The sequence below is a fragment of the Fusarium tjaetaba genome (genome assembly GCF_013396195.1).
Source record: "Fusarium tjaetaba strain NRRL 66243 chromosome Unknown NRRL66243_c0000138, whole genome shotgun sequence".
NCBI lineage: Eukaryota > Fungi > Ascomycota > Sordariomycetes > Hypocreales > Nectriaceae > Fusarium > Fusarium tjaetaba.
Genome location: NW_023501334.1, coordinates 212528 through 236372, shown reverse-complemented (window position 1 = coordinate 236372; position 23845 = coordinate 212528). Strand labels below are relative to the sequence as shown.

Below are 23845 nucleotides of genomic sequence, written 5' to 3'. Positions count from 1 at the left end.
GCAACCAATTACAGGCTGTCTTCCCTGCCAAGACTGTAGATCTCTGTTTCCTAGCCCTGCAGCTTCTTGTTCATCACGGTCATCACCAACACGAAACTATAAATATTTGATTCTCCTTGTCACGCCCATAGGATTTAGTCAAACTAAGAAAGCGTAAAAGAAACTACTAACTCGCAGGGAGAGTGGTAGAGTCAACTGAATACAGTCACCAGCGGCGAGTAGTGATCTGGTCAGCCTCGGTCGCCGCCAGATAATGGTGATCAATTCTCGAGACCAAGCCCAGTTCATAGTGCGCATATACCTCTAAGGGAAAGTATTTTTCGTAAATAAGTCAGACAGGCCATTCCAGCTGCTCTTGGTGGCTGAGCTTATCTGCGATCTGATCTGCAATTCTCCGCGTACGGCTCAGGCCGAAACGCCAAGATCGTATACGCGTATAGAGCTTGACCCATATCATAACAACAATCAACCTATATATATATCAACATCAGATCCGAAAAAGATCTTAACAGCTCTGCTTATTTCCAAGCTCAAAGTGACACACTCTGATTCAGTCTTCTGGTTTTCATCTTCTTTCGACATCTTGCTTCCGCCTTTCCCTCCACGCACTCTGCCATTCAATCTCCATCTCAGCATCAAACAACCGACACCATGGGCATCCGAGACTTTTTCGACAGCCGCTTCTTTGAGCACAGCTGGAAAAACAAAGTCTTCATCCTACAAGTCGTCACCATCACTATCGCTTTCATCCTCGGTATCGCCAAGGTTGCGACGAAACCATCAGGCATCCCAATGACCAGATCAGACATCATGGCCATAACAATGGTGGGCTACCTTCAGTCTCTGACCAACGCCACATGACTAAGCTTACAATTTCAGAGTCTCAAATCGTACGCGTTCCTAGCCTACGAATCCCTCACCCAAAAGGTCGACAAGTTCAAGAGATTCGGAAGTCTCAAGGCAAACGCGATTCTGAACACCATGGACATCGTCTTCTGGGCGGTTGTTATGGGCTTGGCGTTCAACATGGCCACCAAAGTATGCATCGGTGCGAACTGCGCAATTGGTATCCTGGTCGGCCTGGTAGCCTTAGTCGTTACGTAAGTTCCTTTGCCTCGTTGTCATCGAGGAACTGGCTGACACTGCGCAGAATCGTCAACTTTTGGGCGTCTGTTATTGCTTGGAAGGATCACAAGTACTTCAAGCACAATGGGGTTCGACGTGTGCATGGATCTGAGAAGTAAAGCGATCAGCCTGGGTGGAAGACTCTCATCATGGTAACTGAGCCACTCTTTCGCTTGGTGGTATTAAAGGTACACGAAAGGCCATTCTTGACTGTACCGGGTGACGTAGATGGTGGAGGAAATTTTACGATAAATGAGAATTTGAGACACGCGATAGACAATGAACATTTGAACCTCTACCATAGATCTACGTGAACTCATGGTACGTGATTTGGTGGTTGCTTGAGCACCTACCCTGACGAACTTGAGTAGTAAAGCTAGAACCTTAGGCTTATGTCAGTCTTATGTCGAAACTTGGGATACAGTGCTTTTACTATATAAGCTGGTTTACAATAAAAGAAATAACCTATAGTAATATAGCAGCTATATTTTAATTTATCTATAAGACTTAGAATGAGCCAGCGTAGTCTAGACTACCCTAAACTTTAGCAACTCGGCGTGCCGTGGACCCACAGAAGAAGCCATAACTAATAAAGTCTAGCGTGAAGCGGGAACGAGTCAAGGGCGGCCGAGCAAAGACATTCTTTACGCGTATTCATTGTCTCCACATTCAATCCGTCGTTCTCGCTCACTGCCTCATAAGGCTTGGGCAGCTTGGCTCACGTAACTCGACACTGGTCAATGAGATTCTCTTCCGATTGATCGAGACACGTACGTAAATCCGGTCGGAGATTTAATTTGAACATTTCTCGTATATTAGCTTTCCCCAAGATTGTTATTTTGTCCGAGAAACATTGTTGTTGATGGCTCTGAGACACACGCGCTGGAGCCATGAGTCGGGTTTTCGTGTACGAGTGTTTCTTGCGATACGCGTATTTGGTGATAGCGTCGTTTCGGCCATTCCGCTTTTTGCTTCCAGTCAATTAGCTGCCATGTTTTACGGTCGGATTTCTTATAACATGGCGTCTCGCCGCCCGGCAGCTAAGGATATTCTCAATGACTTTCGACCCTTCTCATCCTTAATCAACTTCAGCAATCATGTCTCCAGCACCAGATGACGAACAGTCCAACCGACAGACGAGATATTTCGAGCTCCCAGCGAATGGAGAACATACCGTCCCACTAACAGACGAACTCCCCCCCTACGAAGCACTAGCGGAATTAGAAGCCACGACCACTAGCCGTGAAGATGGACGAATTGACATAGACCTCAGTTCGAGAATAGCTCGGCGACTGTCGAAACTCGTTCCTTCGGGAAAACCTCCCATTTCTTATGGACAGAATCAACCGCCCGCATACACCGAGACAAGCGGAAAGAGCATTCGTCTCAATATCGTCATCCAAGTCGTTGGCAGTCGAGGCGATGTTCAGCCCTTTGTCGCGCTAGGTACTGAATTACAGCGCCATGGCCACCGAGTGCGACTCGCGACACACGGTCAATTCGATAAATTCGTGAGAGAATCTGGTCTAGAGTTCTTTTCCATTGGCGGCGACCCCGCAGAGTAAGTTTCCCCAGATTTAGTTACCGACGCAGCTAACTCTGTAAAGACTGATGGCCTACATGGTCAAAAATCCTGGTCTCTTCCCTAGCATGAAGACACTGCGCGGAGGCGAAATCCAACGAAAACGAAAAATGGTGGATGAAATGTTGCACAAGTGCTGGAGCTCGTGCATTGAGCCTGATGAACTTGCAGGACGACCATTCGTCGCAGATGCCATCATTGCAAACCCGCCTAGCTTTGCGCATATTCATTGTGCGCAAGCTCTCGGCATCCCGTTACATCTGATGTTTACGATGCCGTGGACGAGCACGAGAGAATTCTGTCATCCACTCGCGAATCTCAAGTCTGATGGGAGTGATATGTCGGCGACAGCTGCGAATTATGTGTCGTATTCATTGGTTGAGTGGATGACTTGGCAAGGGTGAGTTTGATGGATTGCCTGAAAGTGGCAGTGTGCTGATCGCAGACAGACTTGGCGATATCATCAATGCGTGGAGAGACACAATAGACCTAGAACCGATTCCTTTTAGTGAAGGGCCCTGTTTGACCGAGACGTTGGGGGTTCCAGTCACATACTGTTGGTCTCCAGCTTTGGTACCCAAGCCAGCCGACTGGCCTGAGAACATCGGTATGTCGCGATCCATGCCCTGTGGATCACTCGCTGACAATAGCCTAACAGATGTATGCGGCTTCTTCTTCCGCGATACTCCAAAATATCAACCTGAGGCAGCTTTGCAGCAGTTCTTGGCCAGTGGTCCGCCACCGATATACATCGGCTTCGGCAGTATCGTAATCGACGACCCCCGGAAGTTGACAGCGACAATTCTGGACGCTGTTCGTGCGACTGGAACACGGGCAATTGTTTCTCGAGGATGGAGTCAGCTTGGTGGTGATTCGCCTGGTGACGGTCAAGTCTTTTTTCTGGGAGACTGCCCGCACGAGTGGCTGTTTCAGCATGTCACTGCGGTGATACATCACGGAGGCGCTGGAACCACAGCTTGCGGGCTTCTCAACGCAAAGCCTACTACTATTGTGCCTTTCTTTGGAGAGTATGTCGTCGCCTTCCTAACTTTGCGGCTTATGCTTACCCAGTGAATAGTCAGCCGTTTTGGGGAAACATGGTCCACGCTGGTGGTGCAGGTCCAGCGCCCATTCCCTTCAAGGCCCTTAACAGCAGTAATCTCGCCGAAGCTATTCTATTCTGTTTGACACCTGAGGCTTCGGCAGCTGCACGACAAATCGCCGATAAGATGTCAAGTGAAGCTGGCGTCAGGCGAGCCGTGGCATCCTTCCATGCAAACTTACCTCTCAACGATATGCGATGTGACCTTTTACCCAATCGTTCTGCAGCATGGCTTTACGACAAGAAGGGCAAGAAGATAAAGCTGTCCAAGGTAGCTGCTGAGATATTAGTTGAGAATGAGAAGTTGTCGTGGAATAACCTCAGGGTGTATGTTGCACTGCGACAAGCATGGAAAGAGTTTGCTGACCGTTTTATAGTTACCAACCGCAACCAGTTCATATTGAGAACCGCCGTTGGGATCCGTTGACCGCGACACTTTCGACGCTCGCCACGACAGGAGTTGGTATGGTGACATCGGCCTCTGACATCGTCGTCAAGCCCATCCAAGCTCTACGGCCAGTGACCCCAAGCGGTAGCAGATCAGCCAGTCGAGATCGATCAGGCGCTAACTCAAAACGCCCCTCGGAGGAGGATGTCTTCGGCAGACCAGCAGGCATGGATCTCCCCCCAGCACCAACAACCACCAAAGACAAAGACCCCCATCACGGTGCCCTAGCAGCCGTCAAGGGCTCAGCTTCCGGTGTCGGCGGCTTCTTCAAACACTACTCCAAAGGCATGCTTCTCGACCTCCCCTACGCCGTAACAGAAGGAATGCGTAACGCGCCCAAACTCTACGGCGGCAAAGCCTACGACCCCGGTGCCGTGACAGATTGGAAATCAGGCGGTATAGCAGCGGGCAAGAACTTTGCGCACGGTATGGTTGAAGGTATAGGCGGTATAGTGTTAGAGCCTATGCGAGGGGCGAAGAAAGAAGGTGCTGCGGGCGCGGCGAAGGGTGTTGGTATTGGATTGTTGAATTTGGGGACAAAGGTTGGTTCTGGGGCTCTTGGGTTGTTTGCGTTGCCAAGTCAGGGGGCGTATATGAGCGCGAGGGCGCTTGTGAAGAGGAAGACTGGGAGGAGTATTATGGAGGCGAGGAAGATTGAGGGGAGGGATGTTGTTGAGAATAGTGATGAGGCGGAACGCCAGAAGAACAGGGCAGCTGTGATAGAGGGATTTGAGACACTGACGGGAGAGAAAACGAGGTAGCGAGGCATAAAAATTGAGTTCATAGAGCAGACTACGTATATACTGTCTATTAGAGGAGAACCCCGACATCATGCCTGGTATTTGCATTACGGCTACTCAGGGAACAAGTCAGTCCTCTGATATACTATGTAAATAAAACCTTTATCGGAACCAGAGCCGAAATTTCTGGTTATCATGAGAGTTTGCCTCGAACGTAATAAAAGGTTGTCCACTCTCGCCTTTGCCCCCAAAAAGGTCAAGATAAAGATGGGGATATTTACAAGAGCGAAAACTATCAATGAAAATATATGTCAATACTATAAGTCCTGCGACTCATTTAGAATGGGATATAACTCACCTGACAACTTGATCTTCAGTCATGTTATTGATATCCCCTCCTTCCATATACCAGCGAAACTTCTCGTCCCAAATGTCGTTCGTTTCGCAATCAACGTGTCGCTTATGGCCTAGGTTTCACCCCGTGTTACTACTATATCAGGTCGGCTCTTTGCATAATACATACCATAGGCAGACAGGAAGCCGCCGGTCACTGGACTCTTGATCATAACACGAGTATCGCCCGGCAAATCGGTAGAGAATATAATCCAATGCTGGTTCGGATTGGTCTCCCAGGTCTTATCGTCACTAAGAAAGACAATATTAAAATGCGAGTGGGAGAGACTGGAGAGAGAATGGGTATGGTCTCACAATGAGATAACAGGAGGGTAGCCTCCACCTCCGCCCTTCAGATCAACAAACATGCCTCCAACCTGGCTGCGAATGTTGACCTTTCTTTTCTGAATCCACTGTTCTCCACCACTTTTACTGTCTTCAGGCATTTTGTGTAACAGAAGGGAAAGTTGACTTGGCAAAAGAATCGGGTGAGAGGTGAAGGCAAGTGACGGAACTGACTCAAAAAACAGGGAAGCCCAGGATTTTAAATTTGGAAGAGAAAGAGCTGATCAAACTTGCCCAACAATGGCCAGAGCAAGTATAAAGTCTATGGCTGCGAGGGAGCCTGTGTTGAGTGTCTTGTGACTAAATCACTTCTAGCTTTCGTATTGTGACTAACGTCTTGGCGACCTCATCGTGGCTGGCTGAAAACTTACTGCATAGCGCGCCTGGGCCGTTTGCACCAGAGTTGGTCCAACGAGGAGTAGAAAATGGTCTAGTGTGCTTTTACTCTCTCAGATGACGATTCATAACAAACCTCTGGACTGTCGTGGCTTTTTTACTTCTGCATGGTTGCAATACAACGAGGAATGTTCCAAAGTGCAGGCCGCATCGGATGTTGACTTTGGAACAAAACAAGCGCCGTGGCTTTGCAATTTTGAACTAACACTGTAGTTATGATCACATTAATGCATACTTCAGAGCTCATTTCTTGAAATGTTTGTTGAAAGGCGGGTCTTTTGGCTGCATCTGGCGGCATACATGATACGAAGTACGAGATATCACAATGCTAAGCCAGTGATTTCAGAGGTAATATGTTTTAGTACTAAGGAAAACATTCAGCCGTAGCAGTACGAAACTCAGCCAGCCTCTATTCAGCCATGTTTCGGACGAATTATCACCTGAGAGATTTCTCAATATGTGACATTGTGCAGCAGCGCCTCGTCTTAGCTCGCTAGTTTTATCCAGTAGCAGGATCGCACCATCCCTGTCGCCACTAAGACTTGTCACATACCACCGAAAACATGACGCATCAAACAGACTGGGAGGGGAAGGGGTCTTTCTAGATATCACTTAAATCGGGTCTGTGAATCACATTGCATATGAGACAGGGCGTGCCTTGAACAGCCCAGTGAAAATTCACAAGCCAATAGTCCAGTTCCAGAACTTTGCAGTAGTGCCAATAATCGGAAGCGGGGGAAAATGTGATCAATAATCCACAACCGTCCAGCTGTGCATATACTTGGGTCGATAGTGAGCTATCCAACCACGTAGTGAAAAAAGTTGCTAGGTACACAATTCGACTTTCGCCGACACAAATTCTTGCCAATCAACAAAAATGCCGGAAGAAGGTAATGCGGAACCGCAGCCCCAATTCATTCATTGCGGCCTTCAACTTCCGCGTTCAGAAGACGGGCGATATGATCAACCTCGCTGGTGGTATAGGGCCCGTGATCTCATAGTAAGCGCCATATACAGTACGATGACACTCTGAGCTTGAGACTGAAATCTAACCATTAGTGGACCTAACCATCATGAAACCAACATGAACCGAATTTGGTCTATTTTCTCTGTACCTGGGAAGAAAACGTTTCTTATCAAGAGCGAGGCAAATTATCAGTGGCTAGTTGCCACTGGCATGTATGCCGAGTCGGCAGGATCCTAAAAATTAACTAAGGAAATCTCAGGACATGGCCAGCGAACTAGCACAGGCAATACGCACTGGTCTGACGGCAATGCCCAGTGGATTATACAGGGCGGAGGTGTTCATAATCTGAACAGTAGCACGACTGTATCGTGAGTTTTATCTACAAGTCTACCAGCCACATCTATTAAATCTCCTCTCTTAAGATCGACGCTGAGAATATAGCCAAATGTATGGGGGGTATGTCGACAGTCATGAAGCTTAGAGCTCAGATGTGTGAGATGGAAGGTGGCCGTGCTTCGCGGCGAGGAGGCATCATCAAACTGTTGCAGGAAAGGCGCGCTCAAGCTAATATGGCAGGACGCGAGATCAAGCAGGTTGACAAACAGATCGAGTCAGCTCTGGTACGTGTTCGCATCTCCGAGGCCGACATCAAGACACAGCAAGAGAGTATCCAGCAGGCAGCTGCGACAGAGGCATGGTATAAGTCCAAGTACACAAATGAAGCCCTCTATGCGTGGATGGAAAACAGCACTCGAGCACTGTGCTTTGATGCCTACGGTCTCACAATGGACTTCATACCCGTCAGTTCAATTACTCTTAGTCAACGCGGTGCTGATAGTGGCGTCTTCGAGCTCAACCTCAATAGTGAGCGATACCTGCCCTTCGAAAATGCGGGTGCCATTAGCACATGGAAGCTGGAGTTGCCGCAACATGTCCGCCAATTCTCATATGAGTCCATCAGCGATATAATCTTGCACCTCAAGTACACATCGCGCCAGGGAGGAGCCCAGCTCCACGCTTCAGCAGAGGACGCTGTTAAACGCCTCATGGCGGCTGCCGATGGTGTTAGCGAGGGTGACGGCTTATTTGCTCTTATTGACATGGCCAGTGATTTCGCGAACGCTTGGGCACTGGTCCAATCTCAAGCACAGGCTAGGCAGACCGGCGATCTCCTGGTTTCTTTGGGCGACATTGGCATAGTACTACCCTACTGGTCCGTTGGCTACGCCGTTAAGGTCCAATCTGTCACGCTCATCTCACGCTGCAGTCCAGAAGTCGGTGCCAGATTCTCTGTCGACTTGCTCCATGGCAAAGATAGTGAAAGAAGTTTTGGGGACGGTGTCAGCCGTGCTTCTGGCTGGGATGTTCGCGAGGTCTCGAATCTTGACGCCGGGATCGCCAATTGGGGGCTTCGATTGAAGCGCAAGAATCAAGGGGAGGATCTCGAACTCACAACCGTTAAAACTATGTACTTGATCATTCAGTACACGAGCACAAAATGACTAGCTAAAGTTTGAGCTTCAGGGAGAAGCCTTTGTGATTATGGGAATACATTTATATTTTACATTATTGCAACCCATTTCCTAATTGCGTCACAAACAGTGAATCTGGTCCTTTATTCCAAGGGAGATGGTCCAGAGCTTAAATAGTTTGCAAAGTAAATAGTTAAAATGAGGGTATGTTCTAGTAGTTTTATCTGCCTTTCCCCGTTGTTCTGCAAGAGATTTACCATCATTTCTATTAATCGATCGAGAATCCATGCAACGTCACCAGCTTCGTCATTATGTAATTATGTAGTGACTACAAGATGACTTTTAACATGACAGCCAAGCTTTTTGAAACCTGAACCTTATTTATTACAGCCTTATGCAGGAATCTTCTTACGGTATGTATGAACTCAATCGAGATGGCACTGGTCACTCACACGCTGTAGACAGACCACTATAAACTCAACTTTGTCGAAATGGCGGTATCCCCCGAAACCGCTGCGATTATCCAGCGCAAGAAAGCGCAATGCTGTCGTTTCGCCGACTCCAATCAATGGAACCGCTTCGACAGCATCATGCTGCCCAACGCGACGTTTCTCTTCCACAACCCAGATGGAAGTGTGATCACAAAGGGTGACATTGAATACTCGTGGTCATCTACAAAAGACTGGGTGGCGTTCTTTGAGAATGAGTTCAAGACGATGCAGACAATTCATATCGTCGGACCAGCTGAGATGGAGCAGATTGCGCCTGATGAGATCAAGGCTATTTGGGCTGTTACGTATCACGCTGGGACGAAGGGACATGAAGGTGGCGTTCATGGAACGGGCGGTGGACATTATCACGAGACGTGGAAGAAGGTTGGTGATGATTGGTTCATGGCGAGTTTGAGGATGGAGAGGCTTTACTGGAAGGTCTTGAGCGTTTGATCAGTTCATTCAAGGCGGCTACATATATCAACATCTAAGAAGAGCCGTTCACTCCGTTCGTGCCATTGGTGCCATTTGCCCTCTTGGCCTCAGAGGCATCCTCAGCATCAACACCTCTATACTCAAAATACTCACTCCACTCACGATCATTGATCAAATCTTGAGCAAGCCTCTTCTCGTAAAAGATAGCAAACTCACATCCCTCATCTGACTCAGGCGACGGATCACGAGGTGGGTAAACAATGATGACACCCTCTGTGATGCGATCGAGGAGATGACGATACGTAGCTGGCTTCGCGAAGCCAAAGTCCGCCGAAGTAATGTTTGCATCGCGATGGTCTGTCTGAAGGATCGACAACGGAGGCTGCGCATCGACTCGTGTGTTCAAAGATGTCTTGTCACGAATGGTAGCGACCATCTCAAGCGTCTTGTCAAGGTTCTCTTGCGTAACACTGTTGGTCAAACGGCGGATATACGACGCCAACTCTGATAGCGACCACTCCGACATTATCTGTGCAACAGTCGGTTGTGTAACAGGCGCAGTAGGAGACGTAACAGCGAACATGACATTATGCTGAATACGCGGCGGCACCTTTGGACTGTGCATCCGACGTCTCATGTCAATAGCTTCACACCAGTATAGAGTCGAGTTCGCATCGGGGTTGAACACGGGCGCTCGGATACGCGTGAGGTTGCGCCAGATAAAGGCTGAGAAAGCATCGTATGTCGAGATCCACGTTCCGTCGGTGGGAGTGGCTTTTGCTTTGAGTTCGGCTGCCTTGCTCTTGGGCAGGTGGAAGAGTAGAGACACGCCGACTTGATGGGCGGGATGGCGTTCTGGGGGAGCTGGGCCATCGATCTTTTGATCTTCTGGGGGTTCTTGCTTGATGAGGCGTGAGACGTCGAGGTTCAGAGGATCCCAGGTTGGATGTTTGGTGCCGTTCACATCAGCGTAGCAGTTCTCAGCTAGCTGATGGACGAAGCCCGCCCAGCCCATTACATCGTTGGTGTAGTGATGATGGTGAATGTTAAACACCAATCCACCTCGGATGAAGTTTGCCTTGAAGGCTGCCACGATAGGACTGTTGTCAGGATGTGCTTCAGGCTTCTCACCATATGTCATAGGTGGTACACTCCATTGCTCAAGATCCCCCAACGTCACCGCACTAAAATTCGTCTTCTCAAGGTCCTCAAAAGAAGGATACTTATCGGCATCTTCAGGGGCATCAAGCCACTGCACAAAGAACCGCACAGTACTCTCCCTCTTCTTGGTGAACGAGTGACCACCGCCAGGATCCTTCTCAATGGTTCCACAGTAGTGTCTCGCTTGCGCCAGCGTCCTCTCCAGCCCAGCCTTGAGGATCTCAGCGGCTATTTCTTTCTTCGAGTCCTCTAGCTTGAAGAACAGGGCGTAGTTGTTGTAGCTGCAGACCGTGAGGTAGTCCAGCGTGGTGACTTTGAAGCGTTCCTCTTCGGGGTCGTTTTCCCAGCCTAGTGGGTGAAGATGGTAGACTTGCTGCTTGGGCATGGCGGGCGTGGGGCTTGTGGATATGGTGAGATGTGTGTGTGAAAGTTTGCGTGATGGGGAGGAGTATGGGTGTGAGATTGAGCTGGATTTATGAGCCTGGTAGCGAGAGTGGGTTCTTGGCAGGATGGTTTGGTGGCCCCTTTGATCTTCTTAGCTGGTCGTTCTAAGAAACTACCTGTATTAACAGTGAGGGGTTATCAATACAAAGGAATGACACCGAGTTTCTGGATGCATAGAAATGACGAAAAAGTTGAAACAATAGTCTTGGGAACGGTACGAAAGAAGTGGCCTGATCCTTCAATGCAGCCAAGGCATTAACTGCTCTTGAACCAACGCAGCGTTACGGATACCAGGGACCTGGTTCTCCGACAACTATCCAAGGATGAGAAGTGCCGATCATCTGCAGATTTCTGATGAAGATGTTGCCAACAGTGCCAAGTCGGCCAAGTTCATGCAACGTCAACAGGGAACCAGGGGTGAAGGAACTTTAAACTCTGGAGCGGGACGTTTACAGGAACTAATAAAAAGTCCGCGACGTCTGCTATGCGAGAGATCAGACGTTGAGAGTCTTAGCTTGAATTTTATTGACTAGTAACAAAATCTGTCTTGTCGATAAGTTTATTGAAGTAAGTGGGATGAGATGATGAGGGGCCTGATGTTTGGGAGTAGCTTTCTTGGCCTGCAGGCGGGTGTAACATTTCCGGTAGCCCGGCAATCAGCGTACTGGTATATGCATCTGTTCAGATTTGCTAAGGATCTGCCCTGCTGGAACAGGTTCGAAGACATTTGCTGAAGGATGCAAATTGCAGTGACTGATCACATGTTGTTGGTTCACCCCTGTATGCGGTTTTTTCTCTTGGTGTGTGGGGAATCTGAATCCTTCAGTCGGATACCGTTTTCCAATTTGAGTCCGAGTACTCTGTATGGCAGTTCTTCTTTCTGCACTCAAACAGGCCATTTTCACTACTCTAGGGCTGCTAGTCACTCGCAACTTTCGTTTGGCTTCTCATAACTAACGCCAGTGACACAAGTAGTTAAAACTCACAAAGCTCGTGCCAAGCCTAGCCAGGAACAGATCATAGACTTAATTGCTCGTTTGACCAAGAAGTGGTATGAGCGTGTAGCCGAGGTTCCACCATATGGAGTTCCTCCTCAGCCTAGACAGGGTAACAACCAGGCTTTCCACGGGCGGCATCAACGTCCCGAGGAAACTTGTGAGAAAACTATCACAAGCTCCCCTAGCTCCCGTCACTAGCCCCTGGAACTTTCAATGCCAAACCCGCTGCAGCCAATGTTACCAAGTTCTAATGAGCCAGGATTTCGGGAACTGGTAGCTAGCTTGGGATATGATCGCCAGGAGAACACAGACAATGAATGTTTCAATCAAGAACTCAATTACGGCTTGCACCGACAAGACTCTTCAGCAAGTGATGACCTTGTAAATAGGTAGTTACCTACTATAGTATCCCCAAACGCAATTACTGTTTCGCCTCCTGGACCCGAATACCGGGGTCGTTGCTCGCCACGTTTGGTACCAAACCCTCCTTAACATGGGTGATCAAAGTCTTGCCGTAGGATCGTTAAAAGTCAGCTCGTTCCTAAACTTCTGTGCCTGAAGATCAAGAGACCTTGTTATTGTTCTGTGCTTCCATCATGGCTACTCTTGATCTGGACGGACCGGCCCTCGCGCCTCCAAAAGGCGAGGTATCGAATCTGAACGACCCCCCTAATCAGAATGGTCTGGCATACACTATTCTGATCATCTGTGCGGTTATCACCACGATATGCTTCCTTCTCAGAGCCTATGGGCGCGTTTATCTGCTGAAGAAGTTTCAGACTGAAGAGAGTGAGTTGCGCGCCTGATCCTTCCCGAGTAATCGCTAACAGATTTGAAGTTCTCACGACCTTGGCATATGTATGTTTGATCCCTTGACAGCGCTTTACATGATCTCTAACAGAACCAAGGGCAACTACTGGGGTGCTGCCTATGCGACGTTCAAGATGGTGGATACGCCTGGATATTTCGTGCATCAATGGAATGTCCGTCTCAAGGATGTAATTCCCACAAACTACGTGAGCATCCCTTCACCATAACTACACAATACAACTGTAAAGGCTAACATATATCAGTGGGTTCTCATCTTTGGAGTCTGCTACTCTTTTGTCCTCCCATTTCTCAAAATCGCTATCCTCGTTGAATGGTGCCGTCTCTTCGTGCCGAAAGGCACACGCACCAAGAGCATCTTCTGGTGGGGTTGTATGGCCATTGGATTTGTCCAGGCCACGTCCAACACCGCTATCGTTGTTGCTCTGAACATGCAGTGTACCCCTCATGAAGCCATCTGGGACTTTCGAATCCCAGACGCCAAATGCTGGGACTTGCATAAACTGCAGGTCGCGTCTGCTACGATCCACTTGTGCTGCGATATCGCCATCTTTTTGCTTCCCCAGCAGGTTATCTGGAAGTTAAAGATGTCTTGGAAGAAGAGGTTGGGTGTGTCTGTTATTTTTGGACTTGGTCTACTGTAAGTGCATGTCTTGAACTCTCACCATACAACCGCTAACAAATACATGCAGAGCCTGTGTGTCTGCTGCCTTTAGGTTGGCCGTCACAGTCAAGTACGGCAAAGCCGCCGATGCCCTCTACGCCCTCGCCCCTCTCGTCTTCTGGGCCACCGCCGAGATGACCTGCGGCTTCTTCATCGTCTGCGTCCCTTGTATTCCCAAGATTCTCAAGGAAACCGGCGTTATCCGCAACATCAAGCGTGCATTCGGCATGAGCACCGCCCCTACGAACCCCAATACTGCAGACCGATATGGCAAAAGTGGAACAAAAGGCTCACAGCTTTCTTCTACAGGCCCCAAATCTTACTACAAGCTAGATGAGGACGGTGTGCCGCTGGGAACACTGAAGGGATCTGAGTCGACGGAATATCTACGGGATAATGCCAATAATGGGCACGGTATTACTCGGACGACACAGATCAAGATCACGCAGGATAATCGCTCGACAAGCGATTCGGAAGGCCATGCTGCGTTCCCGGCGTCTCAAAAGCCCTGGGGTGTATAGCGCATGAGTGTTGCCAGTTGGCCGATGTTGCACCAAGTATGTAAAAAGGGTTGGTTTGGCGGCATTGTTACTTGGTAAAATGCTACAGTTAATGTAAGAGTTTGGCATGTATCTAAAAATAAAGATTGAAATGTCCAGATACTAAGGGATGATACCGGCAGGGCAGCATTGTTCTACATCAACAATCGTGACTCGAGGAACCTTTGTCGAGGCCGATAAAAACGGTAATCATGCATGCTCTCCAGCTCTCAAGACAGTGGACTAACAGGCGCAAGCACACCATCAGAATGAGGCCATTCCATGTTACATCGTTCATACCGAGACGCAGGATCTGTCTGATCGTCGTGTAAAAATCCCTATTCGATCAAGAACGAAAACTGACCTCGACAGGGAGACAAGAAGAGGAATTCGTAATGCAAACCAGTCATGATATGATGTTGGCTCTCGCTAGGAGCAAAGTCTCATGAATTGTCTCCACCAAACAGGGGATAATACGAATGGTAAGGTGATGGGCAGGAATGAGCGCTGATCTCTTCAGGGGTCGAGCCTGTCTGATTTCCCGGAAGTTTTCCTAGCTTCCTCTCCCGTTGCTCGCCTCGGAGGATTTAGCACAATTTACCCGACAGATCGGCGATTTGAAGTTTCAGGACTGCGGCGTAGCTTTTCGGCAAGTGTAGTAGTACAGGGTAAGTTACGGACTTTCGGACATTGGTTATCAAAAGGGACAAGATCGTTCTGCGAGGAGTATCAGCAGCAGTCGACGTGGCAGATGCAGCTAAGTGGCCCTCGGTATAAAGCTAGATTTAACTCTGAGTTCATGTTTCGACTATCTCGAGGCGTGCCGGCCCGCGGTGCCTTGTTTTAGTTGGCCGAAGCTGGTCTCGACGCAGACTAATCAAAAGCCATCGGTGCTAGTCACCTTCTTTGTTGACTGGTGTTTTCGTTTAGACAGCCTATTTCTGCCGCATCTATGCAGGCCAACCTAGGTCTCCTCCGTCTCAAACTCTGCTGATGCATTAGCTTAACTCAAAACTACTTCTCCGAGGTCAACATCTGTTTTTCGAAGGATTCTTGTGCAGTAGCTTGAAGGACTACTACGAGATAGGAATGATTATCCGTTCAGCAAAATGCCTCGGAGGAAATACGGTGGAGTGAGAGTACCACTTTTGGCTCTATTATCGAACGACAGTAAGCCTAGATAGGGCACTGATAGAGCAGTTGGCCGATTAGTAACTTCCTTGATCTTGAAGTATGGTGGTATAAGTCTTGGCGCAGTAGGATACCAGAATTCTGTAAGGTTGGCATTTCTAAATGCTATACGATCACCCAGGCAGAAACGACAAGATGAGTGACATTGCAATCGTTGGATACTCGTTCAAGTTCCCCCAGGGTGTTGAGGATGATGATGCTTTCTGGGATGTTCTCGAGAACCGACGAAACTTGATGACAGACTGGCCTGAAAGTCGTGTCAAGGCAGATTCGTTTACCAATAACAAGCATCAGAGGGTATTAATCTCGATCAAGTATTTGGCCTGTAACTGATGTTCTGGCAGTGGAATGGAAAAGGCGGGCATTTCATCACCGATGATGTCGCCGCCTTCGACGCCCCCTTCTTCTCACTCACGACGAAAGAAGCCTCGGCGATGGATCCGATGCAGCGCTGGACGCTGGAAGCTACTTACCACGCTTTCGAGAATGGTAAAATGTCCCAAATCTATCTAAAGTGAAGAAGTACTGACCGTTTGTCTCTTAGCGGGTCTCCCAGTAGACAGTCTCAAGGGCTCTCGCACTGCCGTCTTCTCAGCCTCTATGCTCGAGGACTACAGCAGAATGACGGCTGTAGACCCAGATAACTTGGAGCGAACAGCTGTCACTGGAAGCACCATCTCGTGTATTATTCCCAACCGTGTCAGTTGGTACTTTGATCTTCGTGGGCCAAGTATCCACGTCAATACTGCGTGCTCTAGTAGCTTGTCGGCTGTTGATATGGCCTGCAAAGCTTTGAAGAGCGGTGATGCTTCATGTGTAAGTCATAGCCCACTATCAACCTATGATTGACTAACTTCAGCAGGCTGTTGTGACTGGTGCAAACCTTCTTCTTGACCCAAGCATCTTTCAAGTTCTGGCTAACCAGGGCTTTCTCTCACCTGACGGAGTTTCCTACAGCTTTGATGAAAGAGCCAACGGGTATGCACGTGGTGAAGGAGTTATTGCTGTTGTTCTCAAGCCTGTGCAAGCTGCGATTGAGAATGGGGATATGATCCGAGCTGTGATCCGATCGGTTGGCTCGAACCAGGATGGCCATACCCCGATTCTCACGCAGCCGAGCTCTCAATCTCAGGAGGAGCTGATTCGCCATGTCTATCAGCAAGCAGATTTGTCGATGAGCGAAACTCGCTATGTTGAAGCTCACGGGAAGTGCCATATTATGATCCTTCTGATTATGGACTAACTGTGAGATCAAGGCACCGGTACACCTGTCGGCGACCCAATTGAGGTGAAGGCCATCGGACGGTGCTTTAAAGAGCACCGTTCACCTTCGGAACCACTCTATGTGTATGTTATCGCTCTAGCTGGTGAAAAAATGCAGACTAACGACCTGGGCAGCGGCTCAGTGAAGGCAAACATAGGGCATCTTGAAGGAGCCAGTGCACTTGCAAGTCTAGTCAAATGCATCTGTAATATCACCTAACAGTGGATCAACAGACGGGAGCTCAAGGCTGACAATGGCAGTGATCCTCGAGAAAGGAGTCATCCCTCCCAACGCGCTTCTTCAGAAGATCAATCCAGCACTTAAAGCAGACTCATACCACATTACCGTAAGTCAAAAGCATACCTCGGATGTGTTTCCTGTTAGCTGAGACTGCGTTAGGTACCATCTAAAAGCATCGAGTGGCCTACCGAGGGCCTCCGTCGAGTATCTCTCAACTCTTTCGGGTTCGGCGGTTCAAACTCGCATGTTGTTCTTGATGATTCACTTCACTACTTACAGGATCGAAGTCTGAGCGGTATCCATAACACGAGCCTCACCCCAAGGCCTGTGACAAACGGCGCAGGTGTCACCACCAATGGACATGGCGCGGCGCATACCAATGGCACCAACGGGACCAATGGTGCTAATGGTGCTAATGGTGCTAATGGTGCTAATGGTGCTAATGGTGCTAATGGTGCTAATGGTGCTAATGGTGCTAATGGTGCTAATGGTGCTAATGGTGCTAATGATGCAGCGAATGGCCACTCAGACGTGGAACTACCCAAGCTTCTGGTGTGGACTGCTGCCGACGAAAAGGCATCTAAGTGCACCATCGAAGCTTACGACAACTTTTATAAAGAGAAGGTGGGCGGGAACCATAAAAGGTTCGTCCATTTGGCATCTACGCTCGGTACTCGCCGAAGCACCATGCTATGGAGAGCTTCTGCTGTGGTTGACGGATCAGCAGAACAGGCATTGTCGTGTTCGAAGCCCATTCGAAGCTCGGAGGACCATGGCCTGGCTTTTGTCTTCACAGGCCAAGGAGCGCAGTACATTAACATGGGCTCGGGTCTTGCACAGTATCCGATCTACCGGGAGACTATAGAGAAGATCGGGAAGATTTACTCCAGCTTTGGGTGCGCGTGGAACCTATTTGGTGAGTGAACCATGTGTAGTAACAACCTTGAGCTTTGCTGACAGACTCAATTAGAGGAGCTTGGCTCCAGCGACAACATCAACATGCCGCAGTATAGCCAGCCACTCGCAACCGCTGTACAGATTGCCTTGGTCGATCTACTCGCCAGCTTTTGCATCACTCCCAGGGTAGTTATAGGACATTCTTCAGGAGAGATTGCTGCAGCGTATGTAGCATTAATACTTTGGAGTGTGAATAGGTTTGCTAAATCGTCCTAGATATGCATCAGGTGGGCTGTCTTTGGAGTCTGCCTGTAGAGTGTCCTACTTTCGTGGCCTCTTGGCTGGAAGGCTAAGGGAGGTCAACGCTTCATCTCCAGGCGCCATGCTGTCCATCAACTTGGCACCGCATCACGTCTCGGAGTACCTGGAGAAAACAGGCATCACTACTGTCAACGTTGCCTGCATCAACAGTCCGCTCAACGTCACACTATCGGGGCCTGAAGACACCATCGACAAGGTCAAATCCCAGGCTGATCGGGATGGTATCTTCGCGCAGAAACTCAAGACTGGAGTTGCCTATCATTCACCATCCATGAAGGCCATCGCGAGCGAGTACTTTGCTGCACTCGAAGGACTCACCAAGAGACAGGATGGGACTAGCATCCTAATGATCTCTTCTGTCACCGGCAAAAGCATTTCTCCCGAGACACAATCAACTGGTTCATACTGGGTTGACAATATGCTGTCCCCTGTTCGATTCGCTGAAGTGGTGCAGGTCATTGCAAACAGGAACTCAGCACGCAAACTTGGCTTAGAAACCATTACTGATCTCGTCGAGATTGGACCTCATCCAGCTCTCCGAAGGCCCGTGAAAGACACCCTCAATGGGATGTCCAGTGCGGCAAAGGGAGTAAGATACAACTATGTCTTGCATAGATCCCACCCAGCATCGCGGACCACTCTAGAACTTGCTGGACAACTGTTCTGCCAAGGCTATCCCGTCTCCATCTCGGCAGTTAACCACCAAGACAAGACGGAGAAGTTTCTGGTTGACTGCCCCAAGTATCCATTCGACAGATCACAGCGATACTGGGCTGAGTCGCGTCTCAGTAGAGATTTTAGGCTGCGGGAGGCTGTGAAGGGCGAGTTACTTGGGGTGAGGGTATCCGATTGGAACCCACTGGAGCCTCGATGGAGGGATTTCTGGAGCATCGACTCGACTGCATGGACTGGAGATCACAAGGTAAGTCTAATGGCAGCGATACCGAGAAACTACTGACTTGGAGCATAGATCAGTGACACTGTCTTGTTTCCAGCATCTGGCATGCTTCTTATGGCTATCGAGGCCGCTCAAGAGATGGTTCCATCAGACCGTGCTGTGTTTGGGTATAACATCAAGAAAGCTGAGTTTATGACCCCTATCATTGTGCCAGAAACCTGGGAAGATCGGCTCGAGACACAAGTCCGCCTGCGAGTTGTCGACAAGCAACAAACTGCAAAGTTCGATGTCAGCATCTTCACGTACTCGCGCAATGAGTGGGTCGAGTGCTTCACTGCAAGCATTTCGGTCGAGTATCAGGACAACAAGAGGAACGGAGAGCGACGAGTGAACCACGAGCACATCCGGGGTCAGTATCAGGAGTTCACCAAGACATGCACATCTTCTGTCGACTCTAGCGTCTTCTATCATGATGCCGCTGATGTTGGACTGCAATATGGTGATTGGTTCCAGCTCATGCGCAACATCAAGTGGAATGGTAGGACCTTAGCGGTGGCGCGCGTTGATCTGTTACACTCAAGGCTCAACACCACGAGCCTTGTTCATCCAGCCGTGCTGGACCAAGCGTTTCAAGTTCTTCGAGCCAGCTCCGGTCAACAACCTGCAGCCAATGTCCCCGTAAGACTCGAAAACGCTTGGTTTTCCGCCAAAGCATGGACGACACCTTCGGTTCAGTGGATGTCTGAAGCGACGCCAACTGTCCATGGCTACGGGGAACAGGGCAAGGTGATTGCTTTGAGCGAGGATGGGGAGGTTCTCTGCTGTATTGAACGTGCAGTTACATCAGCTGTCTCAGGTGGAATAACGCATAAGAAAAAGAAGCTGGTGTACTCCATCCAGTGGAAGCCGCAGTTTAGCATGCTTGATCCCAACCAACTCGGTCGATTATGCACCGCTAACGCCGTGCTGAAAGATGACAGCGCTATCCTGGAGAATCACTCGAAGCTTTGCCATACGCTGGAGATCGTAGCTGCTCGTGTACTGAAGCGTATCGATAATTCCAAAGTTCCAGCAGATCTGCAACGCCATGTCGAGTGGATGGAACACCACGTTAGCAAGTTGTCAGCCGATCATCAGGATGAAGCACTGGGGATCAGTGAAGAGGAGCTCGAGTCTCGCCTCGCTGAGGTTGACTCCGTCCTCCCAGCGTGGAAGCTATACACAACCTGTGCACGGAAGCTACCCGAGATTCTGTCAGGAGAGCTAGACCCTTTGCAGGTAGTCTTTGAGTCAGATCAGGCCGATGTCTTTTACTCAGACCTCTTCCGGAACCTCTGCGTAGATGGTCAACTAAGCTATCTGCTTGACTTGGCGTCACACGAGAACCCAGCTTTGAGAGTTCTCGAGGTCGGTGCTGGAACAGGTGGTATGACGGGACATGTCATCTCAGCTCTGCAAGAACGTGAGAAACGGACTGGAGGACTGGCCTTCTCAGAGTACACATATACCGACATATCGCCCGCTTTCTTTGAGACTGCAAGTCAAAGATGGCCAGATCTCAAGTCTCAGGGCCGCATTACTTTCAAGACACTCGATTTGGACCGAAGTATCGATAGTCAAGGCTTCGAACCTGAGTCTTATGACTTGGTCATTGCAGCGAGTGTGCTCCACGCAACCCCATACCTGGAAGGCACTATACGCAATGTTCGCAAAGCTCTAAAACCAGGTGGTCGCCTCATCTTACTCGAGGTTATCAACCCCGATGATATCGCCACCAACTTCATGGCTGGCCTCGTGCCGGGCTGGTGGGTGGCTCGCGAGGATTGGAGACCCCATTCTGCTGCTATTCCAGAGCATCTATGGGACAAGTGCCTCAAGGACAATGGCTTCTCGGGCAATGACTTGGTGATTCGAGACTACCAAGATGACCAGTGTCACATTATGAGTGTTATTGTCACCACAGCTAGTGAACTTGAGCAAGCGGTTGATAAAAAGGCAAGCAAAGGCCGTCTTGTCATCCTCATCAGTGACGAGGCGTCAACGAAAGAGAGGGAGCTTGCAGATCGGGTCCGCGAACGAGTGGATCCGGACCTAGAGCGTCATACAACCGGGAATCCATTCTCACTGGGCTCAGTCCAGAAGGAACTTGCGAATTTAACAAGTGATGATCTTGTCATCTGCCTCGCCGAAGCTGGAGACAAACCTCTCCTCTCAAATCTCTCGGAAGAACAGTTCAGCAGTCTTCAGCTCTTGATCAGCAAAGTCTCCAACCTCCTATGGGTCACTTCACCAAATAACAGGAGCCCGGAGGGTCCAGACTATAGTGTTGCTCAGGGCTTCTTCCGCTCAATACGTGCCGAGCAGCCTGATACTCACATCGTCACACTAGCAATAGACGGCGAGATGGCTCAGGCTTCACAGGCAGGCTTCATCTTTGAGGTCTACAATGCAGCATTCGAGACTGAAACGCCTTCAGAGGAAGTCGAGTACATCGTTCGAGATGGTGCCATCACTACCGGCCGGGCGGTTCGAGATATCAGCACTGATACCGCTTTACGATCGCTTGTTTCGAAGCAGCTGCAACAGAAGTCGTGGGCCGAGGGGCCAGCGTTGAAACTTTGTATCAGCCAACCAGGATCACTCGACTCACTTCAGTTTGTGGAAGACCAGTCCCACGCTGAGGAACTCGGTCCTCGTGATATCGAGATCGAAGCAAAGGCCTGGGGTCTTACCTCTCATGATCTTGACATTGCCCTTGGTCACCATGACAAGCGAACCGAGGAGTTCGGCAGTGATTGCGTTGGGGCTGTCACTCGTATTGGGAATAGCTGCAGCACTACCATTCGAATAGGAGATCGTGTCGCTATGGTCTCTTCTGGTTGCATGAGGAAGTATCCTCGCGCCAACGAAGCCTGCATCTTCAAGATTCCCCACTCGCTCAGCTTCAAAGATGCGGTCTCGCTCACACTTCCCGGCTTGACTGCCTGCCATTCGGTTCTCAATGTTGCTCGGGTACAGGAGGGTGACAAGGTCTTGATCCACTCGGCTGCAAGCAGTGCAGGTCAGATTGCCGTAAGGCTAGCCCAGACCCTGGGTGCTCAAGTGTTTGCTACTGTGTCGACAGCGGCTGAGAAGCAATCCCTAATTGACACCTTGGGCTTGACCGCAGACCATATCTTTGACAGCAACTCCACATCTCTTACTCAAGATGTCAAGAGAGTCAGTGAGGGAGCAGGTGTTGATGTGCTACTCGACTTTTCTCAGGATACACTACGCACACCACTGTCTTGCGTTACTGATGGGGGATGTGTCGTCAGCCCTCATATTCGGGACAAGTCAGAAATCTCTACCATGGCCGTCGAGATCATGTCAAGAAATTTCATCTTCTCGTCCATTGACATTTTGCGTCTGAAGCCTAAGGTGTTGAGTCAACTGGCGGAAACAATGATGCAGCTCCTAGCGGAGAATAACATCCAGCTACCCCAACCACTGCCAGCCTTCAGGGTATCCGGTATCGAAGACGGCTTCAAGCAACTGCAAGAAGAGAATAACATCGAGCGTGTGATAGTAACTGCAGGACCAGGAAATGTAGTTCCGGTAAGTTAATCCCAACCTGTTACCAAAATTATGACCTAACTCATATCGTCACAGCAATTTGTTCAGGACCGCCGCCCATGGACGTTCGATGGTAATTCCGCCTATTTAGTAGCTGGTGGATCTGGAGGTCTCGGTCGAGCCATTATCAGATGGATGGCTGATAGGGGTGCTAAACACCTGATTGTCCCCTCTCGATCTGGTGCAACATCTCAAGCAGCAGCTCATTTGGTGGCAGAGCTGACATCCCGCGGAGTCAACATCGTTGCTCCAAAGTGCGATGTGTCTGTCACCGAAGATGTGGCTGCCATGCTGGAAGAATGTTCTCGGACCATGCCCCCTATCAAGGGCTGCATCAACGCCGCAATGGTTCTGCAAGACGCCATATTCCAGAGCAACATGATATTCCAGCAGTGGGAACTGACCATGCGGTCCAAGATCAACACCTCCAAGAACTTGCATGAGCTTCTTCCCAAGGATCTCGACTTCTTTATTCTGCTGTCCTCTCTGGCTGGTGTCGTTGGGCAGATGGCGAGCGCAAACTATGCCGGTGGCTGTGCATACCAAGATGCCCTAGCCAAGTATCGGAGAGCGCAGGGCCAGAATGCACTGTCCCTTGATATCGGATGGATGAGCAACATTGGCATTATTGCTCAGAAAGAGGCGTATCAGCGTCAGAGGGAGACGTCAAATGATATGCAGCCGATCGATGACAAGGAGTTACTTGCTTTGCTGACTCTATGTTGCGATCCTAACAATCCAATCGAGTTACCGCCAATATCCGAGGGACAAGTCCTCTTCGGTCTACGAACACCCGCCGATATCCTTGCTGAGGGCCAGCAACCACCAGCTCTGCTCGAAAGACCACTACTCAGTGCATTCTCATTCTTAGCGGGCAACAACAATACACCAACTCAACCCGTTGACCACGCCGAGAACGCGAGAGAAGTATTCCAAAAGTCCTCAGATGCTGGAGAGCGGCAGCACGTTGTCATACGCGCCATTGCTGCTAAACTTGCGCGAGCCATGTCCATTTCGCCTGATGATGTTGAGCCAAGCAAGCCACTGTCTTTATACGGAGTAGACTCGCTGATGGCGGTGGAGCTGAGAAATTGGATAAATAAGGAGTTTAGCTCTACGGTGGCTGTGTTTGATATCATTGGCAGCATATCTATTGCTGGGGCTGCAGTGGTCGTCGAAAAGCGAAGCTCGATTTGAACAGCCCTTTCAGCTTAGAATAGTCGAAGCTGAGGGCATGAGTCTATTCTTGAATTGAACGAGGCGCAAAAAAGAAGAGCTACACTTCAACG

At 49.5% G+C, this 23845-nt stretch overlaps 8 protein-coding genes across 8 annotated transcripts; 6 read left to right on the top strand and 2 right to left on the bottom strand.

Moving 5' to 3' along the window:
* Positions 1-651: 651 nt before the first annotated feature.
* FTJAE_7016 (uncharacterized protein) lies at positions 652-1244 on the top strand (the record flags this gene model as incomplete). The annotated part of the gene is made up of 3 exons (XM_037353689.1): positions 652-825; positions 880-1100; positions 1151-1244. 3 exons carry the CDS (start codon positions 652-654, stop codon positions 1242-1244), a joined length of 489 nt encoding a protein of 162 aa, XP_037205962.1.
* A 978-nt stretch (positions 1245-2222) lies between these two features.
* Positions 2223-5018, top strand: FTJAE_7015 (sterol glucosyltransferase; the record flags this gene model as incomplete). Its single annotated transcript, XM_037353688.1, has 6 exons — positions 2223-2686; positions 2733-3107; positions 3157-3314; positions 3366-3735; positions 3786-4136; positions 4187-5018. The coding sequence occupies 6 exons, from the start codon at positions 2223-2225 to the stop codon at positions 5016-5018; spliced, it is 2550 nt and encodes an 849-aa protein (XP_037205961.1).
* A 92-nt stretch (positions 5019-5110) lies between these two features.
* On the bottom strand, positions 5111-5836 carry FTJAE_7014 (hard-surface inducible; the record flags this gene model as incomplete). Its single annotated transcript, XM_037353687.1, has 4 exons — positions 5111-5183; positions 5356-5464; positions 5521-5642; positions 5706-5836. 4 exons carry the CDS (start codon positions 5834-5836, stop codon positions 5111-5113), a joined length of 435 nt encoding a protein of 144 aa, XP_037205960.1.
* Positions 5837-7568: 1732 nt separating this feature from the next.
* On the top strand, positions 7569-9514 carry FTJAE_7013 (uncharacterized protein; the record flags this gene model as incomplete). The annotated part of the gene is made up of 3 exons (XM_037353686.1): positions 7569-8566; positions 8961-8983; positions 9036-9514. 3 exons carry the CDS (start codon positions 7569-7571, stop codon positions 9512-9514), a joined length of 1500 nt encoding a protein of 499 aa, XP_037205959.1.
* A 34-nt stretch (positions 9515-9548) lies between these two features.
* FTJAE_7012 (trichothecene 3-o-acetyltransferase) lies at positions 9549-11042 on the bottom strand (the record flags this gene model as incomplete). Its single annotated transcript, XM_037353685.1, has 1 exon — positions 9549-11042. The coding sequence occupies one exon, from the start codon at positions 11040-11042 to the stop codon at positions 9549-9551; it is 1494 nt and encodes a 497-aa protein (XP_037205958.1).
* Positions 11043-12695: 1653 nt separating this feature from the next.
* Positions 12696-14112, top strand: FTJAE_7011 (integral membrane protein PTH11; the record flags this gene model as incomplete). The annotated part of the gene is made up of 5 exons (XM_037353684.1): positions 12696-12888; positions 12938-12957; positions 13008-13115; positions 13173-13567; positions 13620-14112. 5 exons carry the CDS (start codon positions 12696-12698, stop codon positions 14110-14112), a joined length of 1209 nt encoding a protein of 402 aa, XP_037205957.1.
* A 1344-nt stretch (positions 14113-15456) lies between these two features.
* On the top strand, positions 15457-16564 carry FTJAE_7010 (polyketide synthase; the record flags this gene model as incomplete). Its single annotated transcript, XM_037353683.1, has 4 exons — positions 15457-15618; positions 15666-15810; positions 15866-16137; positions 16184-16564. The coding sequence occupies 4 exons, from the start codon at positions 15457-15459 to the stop codon at positions 16562-16564; spliced, it is 960 nt and encodes a 319-aa protein (XP_037205956.1).
* Positions 16565-16838: 274 nt separating this feature from the next.
* On the top strand, positions 16839-23753 carry FTJAE_7009 (polyketide synthase; the record flags this gene model as incomplete). The annotated part of the gene is made up of 6 exons (XM_037353681.1): positions 16839-16931; positions 16985-17741; positions 17796-17946; positions 17999-18965; positions 19014-22538; positions 22593-23753. The coding sequence occupies 6 exons, from the start codon at positions 16839-16841 to the stop codon at positions 23751-23753; spliced, it is 6654 nt and encodes a 2217-aa protein (XP_037205955.1).
* Between the last annotated feature and the right edge of the window lie 92 nt (positions 23754-23845).